Source organism: Syngnathoides biaculeatus, chromosome 8, assembly GCF_019802595.1.
Source record: "Syngnathoides biaculeatus isolate LvHL_M chromosome 8, ASM1980259v1, whole genome shotgun sequence".
NCBI classification, from domain to species: Eukaryota; Metazoa; Chordata; class Actinopteri; order Syngnathiformes; family Syngnathidae; genus Syngnathoides; species Syngnathoides biaculeatus.
Window position 1 is genome coordinate 31,015,808 of NC_084647.1, and position 16,701 is coordinate 31,032,508.

Below are 16,701 nucleotides of genomic sequence, written 5' to 3' on the forward strand. Positions count from 1 at the left end.
GGTTCCGCGCTGAGCACCTTCCTGTTTGTGGTAGTAATGGATTGGCTGACAGACGAGGTTAGACTGGATTCTCCTTGGACCATGATGTTCGCAGATGATATTGTGATCTGCAGTGAAAGCAGGAAATGGACGGAGGAACAATTAGAAACATGGTGGCACTCACTGGAAAGGAGAGGAATGAAGATTAGCCACAGTAAAACAGAATATATGTGCGTGAATGAGAGGGACGGAAGAGGAAGAGTGAAGCTCCAGGGAGAAGAGATAGCAAAGGTGGACGACTTCAAATACTTGGAGTCAACAATACAGAGCAATGGAGAGTGTGGTCAGGAAGTGCAGAAATGGGTCCAAGCAAGGTGGAACAGTTGGTGGAAGGTGTCTGCTGTTCTATGTGACAGAAAAGTACCCGCCATGATGAATGGCAAAATTTATAAAACAGCGGTGAGGCCATGATGTACGGATTAGAGTCGGTGGCCCTGAAGAAACAACAGAAAGCAGAACCTGAGGTAGCAGAAATGAAGATGTTGAGGTTCTCCCTTGGTGTGAACTGGTTGGATAGGATTAGAAATGAGCTCATTAGAGGGACAGCCAAAGTTGGATGTTTTGACAAGGTGAGCGAGAGCAGACTTCATTGGTTTGGACATGTTCAGAGGTGAGAGAGTGAGTATGTTGGTAGAAGGGTGCTGAGGATGGAGCTGCCAGGCAAAAGAGCGAGAGAACGACCAAAGATGGATGTTGTGAGGGAGGACATGAGGACAGTGGGTGTTAGAGAGGAGGATGCACGAGATTAAGGCTTAAATGGAAAAAGATAACATGCTGTGGAGACCCCTAACGGGACAAGCCGAAACAAGAAGAAGTTGCAAAAAAGAATTTGAACACCTGAGAAAACCAAAGTTAATATTTGGTACAGTAGCCTCAGTTCGCAATTACAGAGGTCAAATGTTTCCTGTAGTTGTTCACCACGTTTGCACACACTGCAGGAGGGATTTTGACCCACTCCTCCACACAGATCTTCTCGAAATCAGACAGGTTTCTGGGCTGTCACTGAGAAGCACCGAGTTTCAGCTCCCTCCAAAGATTTTCTATTGTTGTTGAGGTCTGGAGACTGGCTAGGCCATGCCAGAAACTTGATATGCTTCTTACAGAGCCATTCCTTCATTTTCCTGGCTGTGTGCTTTAGGTCATTGTCATGTTGAAAGACCCACCCACGACCCATCTTCAATGCTCTGACTGAGGGAAAGAAGTTGTTCCCCGAAATCTCACAATACATGGCCGTGGTCATCCTTTCCTAAATACAGTGCAGTCGTCCTGGCCAGTGTGCAGAAAAACACCCCTAAAGCATGATGCTACCACCCCCATACTTCACAGTAGGGATAGTGTTCTTGGGATGGAACTCATCATTAGTCTTCCTCCAAACACGGTTCGTGGAATTATGACCAAAAAGTTCAATTTTTGTCTCATCTGACCACAAAACCCTCTCCGATGACTCCTCTGTATCATCCAAATGGTCATTGGCAAATTTAAGATGAGCCTCGACATGTGCTGGTTTAAGCAGGGTAACTTTCCAACCAGGGGAACCTTCCGTGCCATGCATGATTTCATACCATGACGTGTGAGTGTATTACCAACAGTCACCTCGGAAACAGTGGTCCCAGCTCTTTTCAGGTTATTGACCAAGTCATGTCGTGTAGTCCTGGGCTGATTCATCACCTTTCTAAGGACCAGTGAGACTCCACGAGGTGATATCTTGCATGGGGTCCACTCCGTTTGAGATTGACCGTCATGTTTAGCTTCTTCCATTCTCTAATGATTGATCCAACAGTGGAGCTTTTTTACCAGGATGCTTGGCAATTTCTCCGTCGCCCTTTCCAGCTGTGTGGAGTTTATATTTTCTCTGGTGTCTTTGGACAGCTCTTTGGTCTTGGCCATGTTTCAAGTTTGAGTCTTACTGATTGTCTGGGGTGGACAGGTGTCTTTATGCAACTAACGACCTCACACAGGTGCATCTAATTCAGGATAATACATGAAGTGGAGGATGACTTTTAAAAATGGATTATCAGGTCTGTGAGGGTCAGAATTGTAGCTGATAGACAGGTGTTCAAATACTAATTTGCAGCTGTATCACAAAAATAAATAATTGAAAAAAATCATACATTATGATTTCTGGAGTTTTCGTTTTAGATTATTTCTCTCACAGTGGACATGCACCTATGATGAAAATTGCAGACCCCTCCATGATTTCAAAGTGGGGGAACTTGCAATATTTTATAGGATTTTGAAATACTTATTTTCTTCACTGTACATTCAAGTCTCAGGATAGACTGAAAATGTTCATCAGTGGGATGACTGTATGATGATAAATCATCACAAAGAACAGCTGCTCACACACATATGTGTTGTGTTGGTGATCATCCAGATATTACATTACCCAGGCTTAGCCAAGCACCGCAATGACGAATGTGTTCAATTCCGATTTGACCAGACCAAAACAAAAAAATTAATTACAGCTAACAAGCAGTGTGGTGAGGGCAGATTTTGAAAATTTTTTTGGGTCCCCCTTTTTTAAATCAGAATTTGAATGCGAAACTAAATTAAACAGTCTGAAGTGTGTAAATCATACATGTGTATCTGCTCATGTGACAGGAGGTGAGTGGAGGCTGAAGTACGAAAGAACAATCAGAGAAATTGAATTCACCAAGAAGCGATTGCATCAGGAGTTTGAGGACAAACTGGAAGTAGAGCAGCAGAACAAAAAACAGCTGGAGAGGAGGGTGAGAGAATAATGGCATCATGCATCTGCTGACATGGAATAGTCGTCCTTTTTAATAATTGCTGTTCATCCATCCATTGCAGTCCATCCATCCATTTTACATTTCACTTATCCTTGCTAGGATCACGGGCAACCTGGAATCTATCTTAGCTGACTCTGAACAAAAGGTGGGGTAAACCCTGAACTGGTTGCTAGCTATATGTGGGGCAGTAATTGCAGTTGTACTAACTAGTTTACATTGCAAGAAAAAAATGTAAGAACCCTTTGAAATTACAGTTGAACCTTGATTAAACGGACCGATGTGGATATTGGATAAAAGGGACCATTTAGACTGAAAAATGTGTCCAAACATCCATCAATCCATGCATTTTCTTAGCCGCTTATCTTCATGAGGGTCGCAGAAGTGCTGGAGCCAATCCCAGCTGTCATTGGACAGGAGGCGGGGTACAACCGTAAATGGTTGCCAGCCAATCGCATGGCACATGCAGACAGACAAACAGTCGCACTCACAATCACATCCATCAATCCATTTTCTACCGCTTCTCCGGGTCAGGTTGTGGGGAAAGTAGCTTCAGCGGGGATACTCAGACTTCCCTTTCCCCAGCCACTTCTTCCAGCTCTTCCAGAGCGATCCCGAGGTGTTCCCAAGCCAGCCGAGAGACATAGTCTCTCCAGTGTGTCCTGGGTCGTCCCCTTTTTGGTGGGACACGCCCGGAACACCTCACCAGGTAGGCGTCCAGGAAGCATCCGTATCAGATGGCCCAGCCACCTCATCTGGCTCCTCTCAATGTGGAGGAGCAGTGGGCCGACACTGAGCCCCTCCCGGATGACCGAGCTTGTCACTTTATCTCGAAGGGAGAGACCGGACACCCTGCGGAGGGAATTCATTTCGCCCGCTTGTATCCGGGATCTTGTTCTTTCAGTCACGAACACCAGCTCATGCCCATAGGTGAGGGTAGTAACAGAGATCAGCTGGTAAATTGAGAGCTTCGCCTTTTGACTTACCTCCCTCTTCACCACAACGGACCGATACAAAGTCCGCATCACTGCAGACGCTGCACCAATCCGTCTGTTGATCTCCCACTCCATTCTTCCCTCACTCATGAACAAGACCCAAGATACTTGGACTCCTCCACTTGGGGCAGGATCTCATCCTCGACCCGGAGAGGGCATGCCACCCTTTTCTGACTTAGGACAATGGTCTCTGATTTGGAGGTGCTGATACTCATCCCTCCTGCTTCACACTCGGCTGTGAACCGCTCCAGTGTGAGTTTGAGATCACGGCTTGATGAAGCCAACAGAACCAGATCATCTGCTAAGAGCAGAGATGCGATGTTGAGGCCACCAAACTGTACACCCTCTACGCCTCGGCTGTGCTTAGAGATTCTGTCCATAAAAGTTGTGAACAAAATTGGTGACAACGGGCAGCCTTGGCGGAGTCCAATTCTCACCGGAAACGTGTCTGACTTATTGACGGCAATGCAGACCAAACTCTCACACCGGTCGTACAGGGACCAAACAGCCTGTATAAGGGAGCTCGGTACCCCATGCTCCCGAAAAAACCCTCACAAGACTCCCAAGGGACATGGTCAAATGCCTTCTCCAAGTCCACAAAACACATGAAGACTGGTTGGGTAAACTCCCACGCACCCTCAAGGATCCTGCCGAGGTTGTACAGGTGGTCAACTGTTCCACGGCCTGGATGAAAACCACATTGCTTCTCCTGGATCTGAGATTTGACATCCTGACGGACCGTCCTCTTCAGCACCCATGAATAAACCTTACCAGGGAGGCTGAGGAAGGGACCACCACCCCAGTTTGCCAATCCGGAGACACTGTCCCCATTGTCCATGTGATGTTGCAAAGGTGTGTCAACCAGGACAGCACCACAACATCCAGGGCCTTTAGGAACTCCGGACGACTCTCATCCACCCCCTGGGCCCTGCCACCAAGGAGCTTTTTAACCACCTCAGTGACCTCAACCCCAGAGATAGAAGAGCCCGTCTCAGAACACCTGGACTCAGCTTCCTCATGGGAAGACGTGTTGGTGGAATTGAGGAGGTCTTCGAAGTATTCTCCCCACCAACTCACAACGTCCCGAGTTGAGGTCAGCAGCACCCCATCCCCACTATACACAGTGTTGATGGTGCACTGCTACGCCCTCCTGAGATGCCAGATGGTGGACTACAATTTCCCCGAAGCCGTCTTGAAGTCGTTCTCCATTGCCTCACCGAACTCCTCCCACGCCCGGGTATTTGCCTCTTTGACCACCAAATCAGCATTCCGCTTGGCGAGTCGGTACCTATCAGCTTCCTCAGGAGTCCCACAGTCTAAAAATGCCCGATAGGACTCCTTCTTCTGCTTGACAGCATCCCTCACTGTTGGTGTCCATCAACGTGTTCTAGGGTTGCCCCCACTACAGGCACCGACCGCCTTACGGCTACAGCTCTGGTCGGCCGCCTCAGCAATGGAGGCCGGGATCATCATCCACCTGGACCTACCTCCCCCGCAAAGTGAGCAAAGTTCTTTCGAAGGTGGGAGTTAAAATTTCTTCTGACAGGGGAATCTGCCAGCCATCCCCAGCACACCCTCACAATACGTTTGGGCCTGCCAGGTCGGACCGGCATCTTCCCTCACCATCGGAGCCAACTACCAGCAGGTGGTGATCAGTTGAGAGCTCCACCCCTCTCTTCACCCGAGCGTTCAAGACATGCGGTCGCAAGTCCAATGACATGACTTCAAAGTCGATCATCGAACTGTAGCCTAGGCCGTCCTGGTGCCAGGTGCACATGTGGACAACCCTATGCCTGAACATGGTGTTCATTATTGACAATCCGTGATGAGCACAGAAGTCCAATAACAGATCACCACTCGGGTTCTGGTCGGGGGGGCGTTATTCCCAATCACGCATTTCCAGGTCTCACTGTCATTGCCCACGTGAGTATTGAAGTCCCCCAGCAGAATGATGAGCGCTCTCCAGCACTCCCTCTAAGGACTCCAAAAAGGGTGGGTACTCTGAACTGCTGTTTGGTGCATAAGCACTAACAACAGTCAGTACCCGTCCCCCTACCTGAAGGCGGAGGGAGGCTACCCTCTCATCTACCGAGGTAAACCCCAAGGTACAGGCCCCAAACCGGGGGGCAGTAAGTATACCCACACCTGCTCGGTGTCTCTTCCATTGGGCAACTCCAGAATGGAACAGTGTCCAACCCCTCTCAAGAGGAGTGGTGTCAGAGCCCAAGCGTTGCGTTGAGGCGAGTTCAACTATATCTAGTCGGAACTTCAAGACCTCACGCACCAACTCGGTTTCCTTCCTTGCCAAAGAGGTGATATTCCATGTCCCTAGAGCTAGTTTCTGTTGCCGGGGATCGGATCGCCAAGGTCCCCTGGCTTTGGCCACCGCCCAGCTCACATCGCACCCGACCCCTATGGCACCTCTCATAGTTGGTAAGTCCACGGGAAGGGTGACCCATGTTACCCTTTCGGTTTGTGTCTGGCTCAGCCCCATGGGTGCAGGCCCAGCCACCAGGCGCTCGCCTTCGAGCCCCACTTCCAGGCCTGGCTCCCAACGGGGGCCCCGGTGATCCGCGTCCGAGCAAGGGAAACGAAGATCCGATTTTTGTATTTGTCATCGGGGTATTTTGTCTGGTCTTTCACCTAGGACCTTTTTTTCCATAGGTGACCCTACCAAGGTCATGAAGCCCCAGACAACTTAGCTCGTGGGATCATTGTGACACACAAACCTCTCTACAACGATAAAGTGACGGCTCAAGGAGGGGACTCACAATCACTCCTAGGGCAATTTAGAGTGTCTGATGAATGTTGCATGTTTTTGTGTGGGAGGAAACCGGAGTGCCCGGAGAAAACGCACGCAGGCATGGGGAGAACATGCAAACTTCACACAGGTGGGGCCCAAATCTGTGAGCGGCACAGCCGTGAGCGGCTCTCCGCCACTCGGTTGATGGGGAAGACAGAGGCATATTTCCATACACATCCGTGAGCAGTTCGGCCACTCGGTTGATCGAGATGACGGAGGAGTACTTCCATACAGATTTTAACCTGTGGCTGTAAATAATGCCGCCGAGCGGTGGAGTTCAGCTCACAGCTGTGTATGGAAGTATTCCTCCGTCTTCCCGATCAACCGATACTGCTATTTCCTCATCAGATGAGGATAAATTCTAGAAATTAGCGGTGGGCATAATGGTGTCCCATGTAATCGAGCGTTTAGACCGGCACGTAACACGTCACATACGCCCACGTCGGTCATGTGACTCACACAAATGGCAGCGCCCCTTAAAATTCGTAACTGTTGATAAAAATCATCTCAAAACACTATTAAATGAGAGAGGATTTAACACCTGACCTATTGGATACATTGTTAATTCAAATCACTGGATTTCCCCATTAAACATTATGATGTCACCATGCTCTGTTGCTGTTTTTCTATAAATTTTTCTCCTGGACTGGTCCATCCTACAGAGCGGATAAAAATCACGATCATTGTATATTTTCTGTCACAATCAGAAAAGCCTCTTATGCAACTTTATGGTCATAATCATTAAACTGTGACCCCCAATCTACATCAAGGAATGATTTAGACTGGACGGCAGGACAACATTTCGTTATTTTTCCATTTCTATCAAAAAAGGGGTCTATTAGAAAAGAGAATAATTGCAGAAATACACCAGTGTTTTTTTTAAATTGGGTTTGTGCAGATCAGCGACTTACAGGCCGATAATGAAGAATCACAACGAAATATCCAGCAGCTTAAGAAGAAAGCGCAGAAACTCACGGCAGAACTGCAGGATACCAAACTTCATCTGGAGGGCCAACAAAGCCGCAACCATGATCTAGAGAAGAAGCAAAGAAGGTTCGTAGACACACCAAAGCACACAAAAATGCCACTCACAGACAGTATCGATGAGTTTGAACCTAATCAGCCTTTATTTTGCCATATACTGCAATTATCAGCAGCACAGCAAAGTCCTCTATTTCTTTGTTTTTTTATCTTATAAATCTGCATTGTTTGTGAGCAGGTTTGACAGTGAGCTCAGTGGAGCCCAGGACGAGGTGCAGAGGGAAAAGACCTTAAGAGAGAAACTGTCTCAAGAGAAAGACATGCTGACTGGAGAGGCCTTCAGTCTCAGACAACAGGTTGAGGTACTGAAAATACAATATGTATTTGCTCGATTTGTTCATCTGTGTCCTACATTTTGTGTTGGATTAGTATATTTACAGTAGTGTTCGAGATAATAGCAGTCCAATGTGACTAACCAGATTAATCCACATTTTCAGTATGCTTTTTATTGCTGCATGTCAAAGAAGTGACGAGTAGGTGCAGTAGATTCTGAGAAAATCAACAACACCCAGCATTCATGATACACACACTCTTGAGGCTGTACAATTGGGCAAGAAATGGATGTGTGAAAAAAATAGCAGTCTGCAATTGACTTTACAAACTGAAATCTATTTTGTACAAACTTTTTTATTTCTAGGTTTTACAAGTCTTTTAAATCACAAAGCTAATATTTAGTTCTGTAACCACAGTTATCACTGCTTCACATCTGTGTGGCATGCAGTCTACCAACTTGTGGCACCTTTCCACTGTTATTCCACTCAAAGATTCCTTAACGACATTCCACTATTCATTTACATTTGTTGGTTCTGCTTCAGAAACAGCATTTTTTTTTATGTCACACAAGTTTTCAATTGGATTAAGGTCCAGGGATTGGGCTAGCCACACCATGACATCATCTTTTTTGGTTGGAACCAAAATTTAGTATGTTTACTACTCTGTTTGGGGTTGTTGTCTTGTTGAAACACCCATTTCAAGGGCATGTCCTCTTCAGCATAAGGCAACATGACCTCCAAGTATTTTGACTTATGCAAACCGATCTATAATCCCTGGTATGCGACTAATAGGCCCAACACCATAGTAGGAGAAACATGCCTATATGATGATGGTTGCACCAGTAGGCTTCACTGTCTTCACTGGTTACTGTCCCTTGAATTCAAAGTTTGGAGGTCGTCTCGCAAACTGTCTCTGGTCCCTGGAGCCAAAAACACCAACAACAATGATTTTCCTCTCATCAATCCACAAAATATTCCTCCATTTCTCTTTATACCAGTTGATGGGTTCTTTGGTAAATTGTGCCTACCTCTGTACATGCCTTTTTTTTTATCAGAGGGACTTTGCAGGGGAGTCTTGTAAATAGATTAGCTTCACGCAGATACCTTCTCACTGTCACAGTACTTACAGGTAACTCCAGACTGTGTTTGTTTATCCTGGACCTGATCATTGGCTGAGGCTTAGCCATTCTGGTTATTCTGCGGTCAATTCTGATGATTGTCTTCCGTTTTCTGCCACATGTCTGGTTTTCCACTCCATTTTAAGGCATTAGACATCATTGTAGCTGAAAAGCCAATACTTTTTTTGCACCTATTTATAAGGTTTCCCCTCTCCAATCAAACTTTTTATTAAAGTAAATTGTTCTTCTGAACAATGCATTCAACAATTTTCCTAAGGCTCCCAAGGAGAAATGCAAGTTCAACAGGTGCTGGCTTCATCCTTCAAATTCTTCAAAATTTTAATTTTGACTGTCATAGCTATGCAGATGACACACAATTATATATAGCAGTGTCTCCAGATGACTACAGTTCAATTGACAGTTGACAGTTTAGACAGATGTGCCACTGTCTAATAAATAACTGGATGAGCCAAAATGTTCTTCAACTAAACCATAACAAAACTGAGGCAATTCTTCTTTTTCTTTCGGATTGTCGCGTTAGGGGTCGCCATAGCGTGTCATCGTTTTCCATCTAAGCCTCTCTCGTGCATTTTCCTCTCTAACACCCAGTGTCCTCATGTCCTCACTCACAACATCCATCAACCTTTTCTTTGGTCTTCCTCTCGCTCTTTGTTTTTGGTAATAAAGAAAAGAGAAGTGCTGTTAGTAAATACTTGGACTCACTATCTTTAAAAGAATCCAAGCAAAGCAAATTTATTAATATAGCGGATGTCATACAGAAGGTCACTCGTGCTTTACATGATTAAAAGGATTTGACTACAAAGAGATGAAATGTTTAAAATGGCAAAAAAAAAACAATAAAAAATGACAAAATATTTCTACTAAAAAATAGTACAATTAAAAAGCGTGCAGTACAATAAATATTAAGATTGGAAGTACTCTAAAAAGCATGAGAAAAAAAAGTTTTCAACCTGGATTTAAAAACATTCACACTTGAAGCTGGCATGACCTCTGTTGGCCACTTATTCCATTTGTGTGCACCAAAATAGCTAAATGCTGCTTCACCATGTATGCCTTGGACACGACGCTCCACTATTGGACCTGAGTCAGTCAATCTCAGAGCGCTACTGGGTTTGTATTCCGTATGCATTTCTTTCATGTATTTAGCCATCAAACGATTTAGTGATTTATAGACCAGTAGTAACTTTAAAATGTATTCTAAAGTTGAATGAAAGTCATTGTAAGGACTTTAGAATTTGAGTTACAGTGAAGAAAATAAGTATTTGTACATCTTGCTATATTGCAAGTTCTCCGACTTAGAAATCATGGAGGGGTCTGAAATTTTCATCGTGGGTGCATGTCCACTGTGAGAGAGATAATCTAAAAAGAAAAATCCAGAAATCACCGTGTATGATTTTTGAAAGATTTATTTGTGTGATACAGCTGCAAATAAGTATTTGAACACCTGAGTAAAAACAATGTTAATATTTGGTACAGTAGCCTTCGTTTGCAATTACAGAGGTCAAAGCTTTCCTGTAGTTATTCACCAGGTTTGCACACACTGCAGAAAGGATTTTGGCCCACTCCTCCACACAGATCATCTCTAGATCAGACAGGTTTCTGGGCTGTCGCTGAGAAACACGGAGCTTCAGTTCCTTCCAAAGATTTTCTATTGGGTTTGGGTCTGGAGACTGGCTAGGCCACGCCAGAACCTTGATATGCTTCTTACGGAACCACTCCTTGGCTTTCCTGTCTGTGTGCTTCAGGTCATTGTCATGTTGAAAGAACCAGCCACGACCCATCTTCAATGCTCTGACTGAGGGAAAGAAGTTGTTCCCCAAAATCTTACAATATATGGCCGCTGTCATCCTCTCCTTAATACAGTGCAGTCGTCCGTTCCAATGTTGCCTGTAAACTACGCACCTGTGCAATTGCGCACCTGGAGCGCACCTGAAAACCAATTCAGCTGCTACTCGGCCACACCATGCCACACACTCTACTTCCTTGTTTACCGAACACCGCCCACCTGTGGCTCTCATAATTCCAGCCACACAGTCCGGGCAACGTAGAGAAAAGATGAGTTAGACATGCTGCCTATGTTTACTCTTGATAATAATGGTAAAAGTAAAAAAAAAAAAAAAAGTGCTGTTGCTTTAATGAATGTTGGGGTATGTGAATAATAGAAAAAGAAGTGGTGAAAGTGGATGAGATTTTCTCTTTTTTGAGTAAAAAAAGGTCTGGTCTGAAGCCAAAGTAGAAAGTACAGGATCAGATGGTGTAAAATGTTAAAATTCCACCTTGGCGCAGCCTGACAGAGGATGAAAGAGGAGGAAGACCAAAGAAACGGTTGATGGATGTTGTGAGGGAGGACATGAGGACACAGACAATACAGTGCACAAAAGCTAATTCTGTATTTTAAAAATGGGAGCCCTCATAAAATTAACCTTAAAACTGTTTCGTAGCATCATTCAGCTTTCAACATGCATTGCTAAAGATATTCTGCATGCAATAATTCACTATTAAATAATATAATTTACACCAAAAAAAACAGATGGGGATATCATTCTGGGTTAAAAATAAATAAATGAAACAAAGGTGGAAGCAGCATTTCAAATTTACAGTTCATAGTTGGCTTGGTTTGATCTTTTAAATCGCCATATCCTTTATCTACCATATGTGTTGACTGTGTCTACGTGCTGACGGTGTTTATATGATTGCTTCCATTTGACCTTAACTTTAACATGGATTAGGCAGGATGTGATTTGTTTATCTTATGTGTTAACTTTGTTTATTTGATTGCTTTTTATTTTTTCGACTATCGGCAGCCCATTGGGCAGCACAATATTGTGCAAGGTGTCGGCCGGCCCTAAGCCTGGATAAATGGAGAGGGTTGCGTCAAAAACGACATCTGGCATAAAACTGTGCCAAACATATATGAGCGTTCATCACACGAATTACGTAACAGTTAGGTCATGGCCCGGGCTTCCGACGTCCGCCTCGGGAACTGTTAATCTACCAGGCGTAGGTAGAAATTCTGATAATGTTGGTCGAAGACAAAAAAGAGGAGGAAAGCGGCTTACTTGGAAGAAGAAGAAGAGGAATGCACAAACCCTACAGCTTTGTGTAGGGACTTTCAATGTTGGGACGATGACAGGAAAAACTCAGGAGTTAGTTGACATGATGATGAGGAGAAAGGTTGATATATTGTGCATCCAAGAGAGCAAGTTGCAAGGGAGTAAGGCTAGAAGTTTAGGTGCGGGGTTTAAATTATTTGATCATGAAGTAGATGGGAAGACAAATTGAGTGGGGGTTATTTTAAAAGAAGAGCTGGCTAAGAATGTCTTGGAGGTGAAAAGAGTATCAGATCGAGTGATGAAGATGAAATTTGAAATTGTGGGTATTATGTATAATGTAATGTAATGGGATGTGAACTCGAGTTGACAGAGAAATTCTGGAAGGAACGAGACCAAGTAGTCCTGAGTATCCCGGACAGTGAGAGAGTTGTGATTGGTGCAGATTTCAATGGACATGTTGAAGTGAAATGAAGAAGTGATGGGTAAGTACGGCATTCAGCAAAGGAACTTTGAGGGGCGGATGGTGGTGGACTTCGCAAAAAGGATGGAATTGACCCCTCCGTGGATATTGCGCAATCCGCGTCACTAACCAATCAGAGGCCAGAGATCTGAATAAACCAAAGCCCGTTTTTGCTCCCGCCATTTTCTCAGACAACATTGCATGGTCCAGTATAGGTTTAGTTAGCATTTTTATCGCGTATTTGGGTTACTTAACAAAAAATATGGTTAAGAAGTGTAGTCACGGACTTTGTAATAGTGACGACAGGTATCCTGAAAGGCAAGTTGGTGGAGTTCGATTCGTACCCTTTCCAAAACCCGAGACCCAGTACGAAAAATGCCTTTGATGGATCAAACTTTGTGGAAGACCGCATCATCAACTAAATCCATCTAATATCAACCGGAACACATATGTTTGCACGAAGGTATGCCCTATATTTGATTTTCAATACATGTCTCGTATAAATGAATTTGAAGTTATTCGCTAGCATAACATTGCTGCGTGTGAACGATTGACACACTTATTCTTTGTTGAGCGATATTTAGCGATGATCGGACTGCACAAACGTATTGATTTCTTGCTGGCTCGCGGCCGAAAGTTAACCAGACTGTGTTTGCACGAAGATATGCCCTAAATTAGATTTTTAATACACGTCTCGTATAAATGAATGAGACGTTTTCCGCTAGCATAACACCGCTACGTGTGAACGATTGACACACTTATTCTTTGTCGAGCGATATTTAGCGATGATCAGACTGCACAAACGTATTGATTTCTTGCTGGCTCGCGGCCGAAAGTTAACCAGACTGTGTTTGCACGAAGATATGCCCTAAATTTGATTTTTAATACACGTCTCGTAGAAATGAATGAGACGTTCTCCGCTAGCATAACATTGCTACGTGTGAATGATTGAATGAAATCAGAAGCATGGCGTCTCTCTCAGTTAAGATGTATTGTATTTAGAATCTATAATATATCGTTGATTTGAATGAAATCAGAAGCATGGAGTCTGTCTCAGTTCAGAATCTATTGTATTGTATTTGCCATTTTTATTGTTGGTCCTACGTCAGCGCACGTGGCGTGACGTCACTTCAGGAGGCGTGGTTAAGTGCCCTGTACGGAGGGGTCAATTGGCAGTGGTGAACACTTATTTCCAGAAGAGACAGGAACATAGAGTGACCTGTAGGAGCGGATGTAGAAGCACGCAGGTGAATTTTATTTTATGCAGACAGTGTAATCTGAAAGAGGTTACCGACTGTAGAGTAGTGGTGGGGGAGAGTGTTGCTCGACAGCATAGGATGGTGGTGTGTAGGATGACTCTGGGAGCGGGTAGGAAGACAAAGAAGACAAAGGTAGAGCAGAGAATCAGGTGGTGGAATTTGACAAAGGAATAATGTTGTGTGGCCTTTTCCAAAGAGGTGAGACAGGCTCTAGATGGACAGGAAGAGCTCCCAGAAGACTGGAATACTACTGCCAAGGTATTCAGAGAGGCAGCCAGGCGAGTACTTGGGGTGTCTTCTGGTAGGGAAGAGGAGAAGGAGACTTGGTGGTGGAACCCCAAAATACAGGATGTCATCCAAGGAAAGAGATTTGCAAAGAAGTGGCACACGGAGAGGACTGAGGAGAGGTGAAAGGAATACATTGAGATGCGTCGTAGGGCGAAGGTAGAGGTGGCGAAGGCTTAACAAAAGGCATATGACGACATGTACACTAGGATGGATACGAAAAAAGGAGAAAAGGATTTTGACAGGTTGGCCAGGGAGAGGGTTAGAAATGGAAAGGATGTTCAGCAAGTAAAGGTGATTAAGGATAGCGATGGAAATACCTTGACTGGTGCCAGTCGTGTGCTAAGTATATGTAAAGAGTACTTTGAGAAGCGAATCAATGAAGAAAATGGGAGAGAAGATAGAGTAGGAGAGGCAAGCGTGAATGACCGGGAAGTGGCATTGATCAATAAGGGAGAAGTTAAAAAGGCACTTAACAGAATGAAAACTGGAAAGACAGTTAGAAAGACAATAGTGTCCTGATGATATACCAGTGGAGGTATGGAAGCAATTTGGAGAGGTGGCTGTGGCGTTTTTGACCAACTTATTCAAGAGAATACTAGTGGGAGAGACCACACCAGAAGAATGGAGGAAAAGTGTGCTAGTCCTATTTTTAAGAACAATGACGATATTCAGAACTGCAGAAACTGCAGAGGAATAAAGATGATGAGCCACACAATGAAGTTATGGGGAAAAGTAGTGGAGGCTAGACTAAGGACAGAAGTAAGTATCTGCGAGCAACAATATGGTTTCATGACTAGAAAGAGTACCACAGATGCATTATTTGGCTTGAGGATGCTCGCGGAAAGGTACAGAGAAGGTGAGAAGGAGCATTGTGTTTTTGTAGACCAAGAGAAAGCCTATGATAGAGTACCAAGAGAGGAACTGTGGTACTGCATGAGCAAGTTTGGTGTGGCGGAGAAATATGTTAGAATCGTACAGCACATGTATGAGGGCAGCAGAACAGTGCTGAGATCTGCCTTAGGTGTGTCAGAAGAATTTAAGGTGGAGGTGGGACTGCATCAGGGTTCCGCGCTGAGCACCTTCCTGTTTGTGGTAGTAATGGATTGGCTGACAGATGAGGTTAGACTGGAATCCCCTTGGACCATGATGTTCGCAGATGATATTGTGATATGCAGTGAAAGGAGGGAGCATGCAGAGGAACAATTAGAAAGATGGAGACATGCACTGGAAAGGAGAGGAATGAAGATTAGCCGAAGTAAAATAGAATATATGTGCGTGAATGAGAAAAGTAGAGGGGGAAGAGTGAGGCTCCAGGGAGAAGAGATAGCGAGGGTGGACGACTTCAAATATTTGGGGTCAACAATCCAGAGCAATGGTGAGTGTGGTAAGGAAGTGAAGAAACGGGTCCAAGCAGTTTGGAACAGCTGGCGGAAGGTGTCTGGTGTGTTATGTGACAGAAGAGTCTCTGCTAGGATGAAGGCAAAGTTTATCAAAACAGTGGTGAGGCTGGCCATGATGCACGGATTAGAGATGAAGAAGAAACAACAGGAAGCAGAACTAGAGTTATCAGAAATGAAGATGTTGAGGTTCTCGGTCGGATTGAGCAGGTTGGATAGGATTACAAATGAGCTCATTAGAAGGACAGCCAAAGTTGAATGTTTTGGAGACAAGGTTAGAGAGAGCAGACTTAGATGATTTGGACATGTTCAGAAGCGAGAGAGTGAGTATATTGGTAGAAGGGTACTGAGGATGGAGCTGGCAGGCAAAAGAGCAAGAGGAAGACCAAAGAAATGGTTGATGGATGTTGTGAGGGAGGACATGAGGACAGTGGCTGTTAGAGAAGAAGATGCACGAGATAGGCTTAGATGGAAAAAGATGACACACTGCCGAAAGAAAAAGAAGTTGGCTTGGTGTGGTTAACAAAATATTTTTTTTGACATTTTCATTGCAAGTTTGCAAAACACAAATAAAATTGTTCTAACAATTTTCTGATGGTAATTTAAATGCTGTAAACTGAATCTTATAATGAGGCATGTAACTTCAATCGATAACACCGATCTGACAACAGTGCATACGCCTGATGTTGCTCACTGTGGTCAAAGGGAGCACTCAGGGGCTTGGCGTGTTTGCTCAGACACGTCAAAAATTAGAGGGAACGTTGGTCCTGTCCCATGTGCAGAAAAGCACCCCAAAGCATGATGCTACCACCCCCATGCTTCACAGTAGCGATGGTGTTCTTGGGATTGAACTCATCATTCGTCTTCCTCCAAACACTGTTTGTGGAATTATGACCAAAAAGTTCCATTTGAGTCTAATCTGACCACAAAACTTTGTCCCTTGACTGCTCAGTATCATCAAAATGGTCATTGGCAAACTTAAGACGGGCCTTCACATGTGCTGGTTTCAGCAGGGGAACCTTCCGTGCCATCCATGATTTCAAACCATGATGTCTTAGTGTATTACCAACAGTCACTTTGGAAACGATGGTTCCAGCTCTTTTTAGGTCATTGACCAAGTCCTGTCGTGTAGTCCTGGGCTGATTCCTCACCTTTCTAAGGATCATTGAGAACCCACGAGGTGATATGTTGCATGGGGCTCCACTCTG

The 16,701-nt window shown here is 44.6% G+C and overlaps 1 protein-coding gene across 7 annotated transcripts in view; it reads left to right on the plus strand.

The window, feature by feature from the left end:
- The window catches only part of myo18ab (myosin XVIIIA b), a 243,461-nt gene that overhangs the window by 151,417 nt on the left and 75,343 nt on the right, over positions 1–16,701 (plus strand). For all 7 annotated transcript variants that reach the window (XM_061827954.1, XM_061827956.1, XM_061827957.1 and 4 more), the window contains 3 exons: positions 2,641–2,768; positions 7,483–7,637; positions 7,804–7,927. In XM_061827954.1, coding sequence (XP_061683938.1) covers positions 2,641–2,768; positions 7,483–7,637; positions 7,804–7,927 — 407 coding nt within the window. The remainder of the gene's footprint in view (positions 1–2,640; positions 2,769–7,482; positions 7,638–7,803; positions 7,928–16,701) is intronic.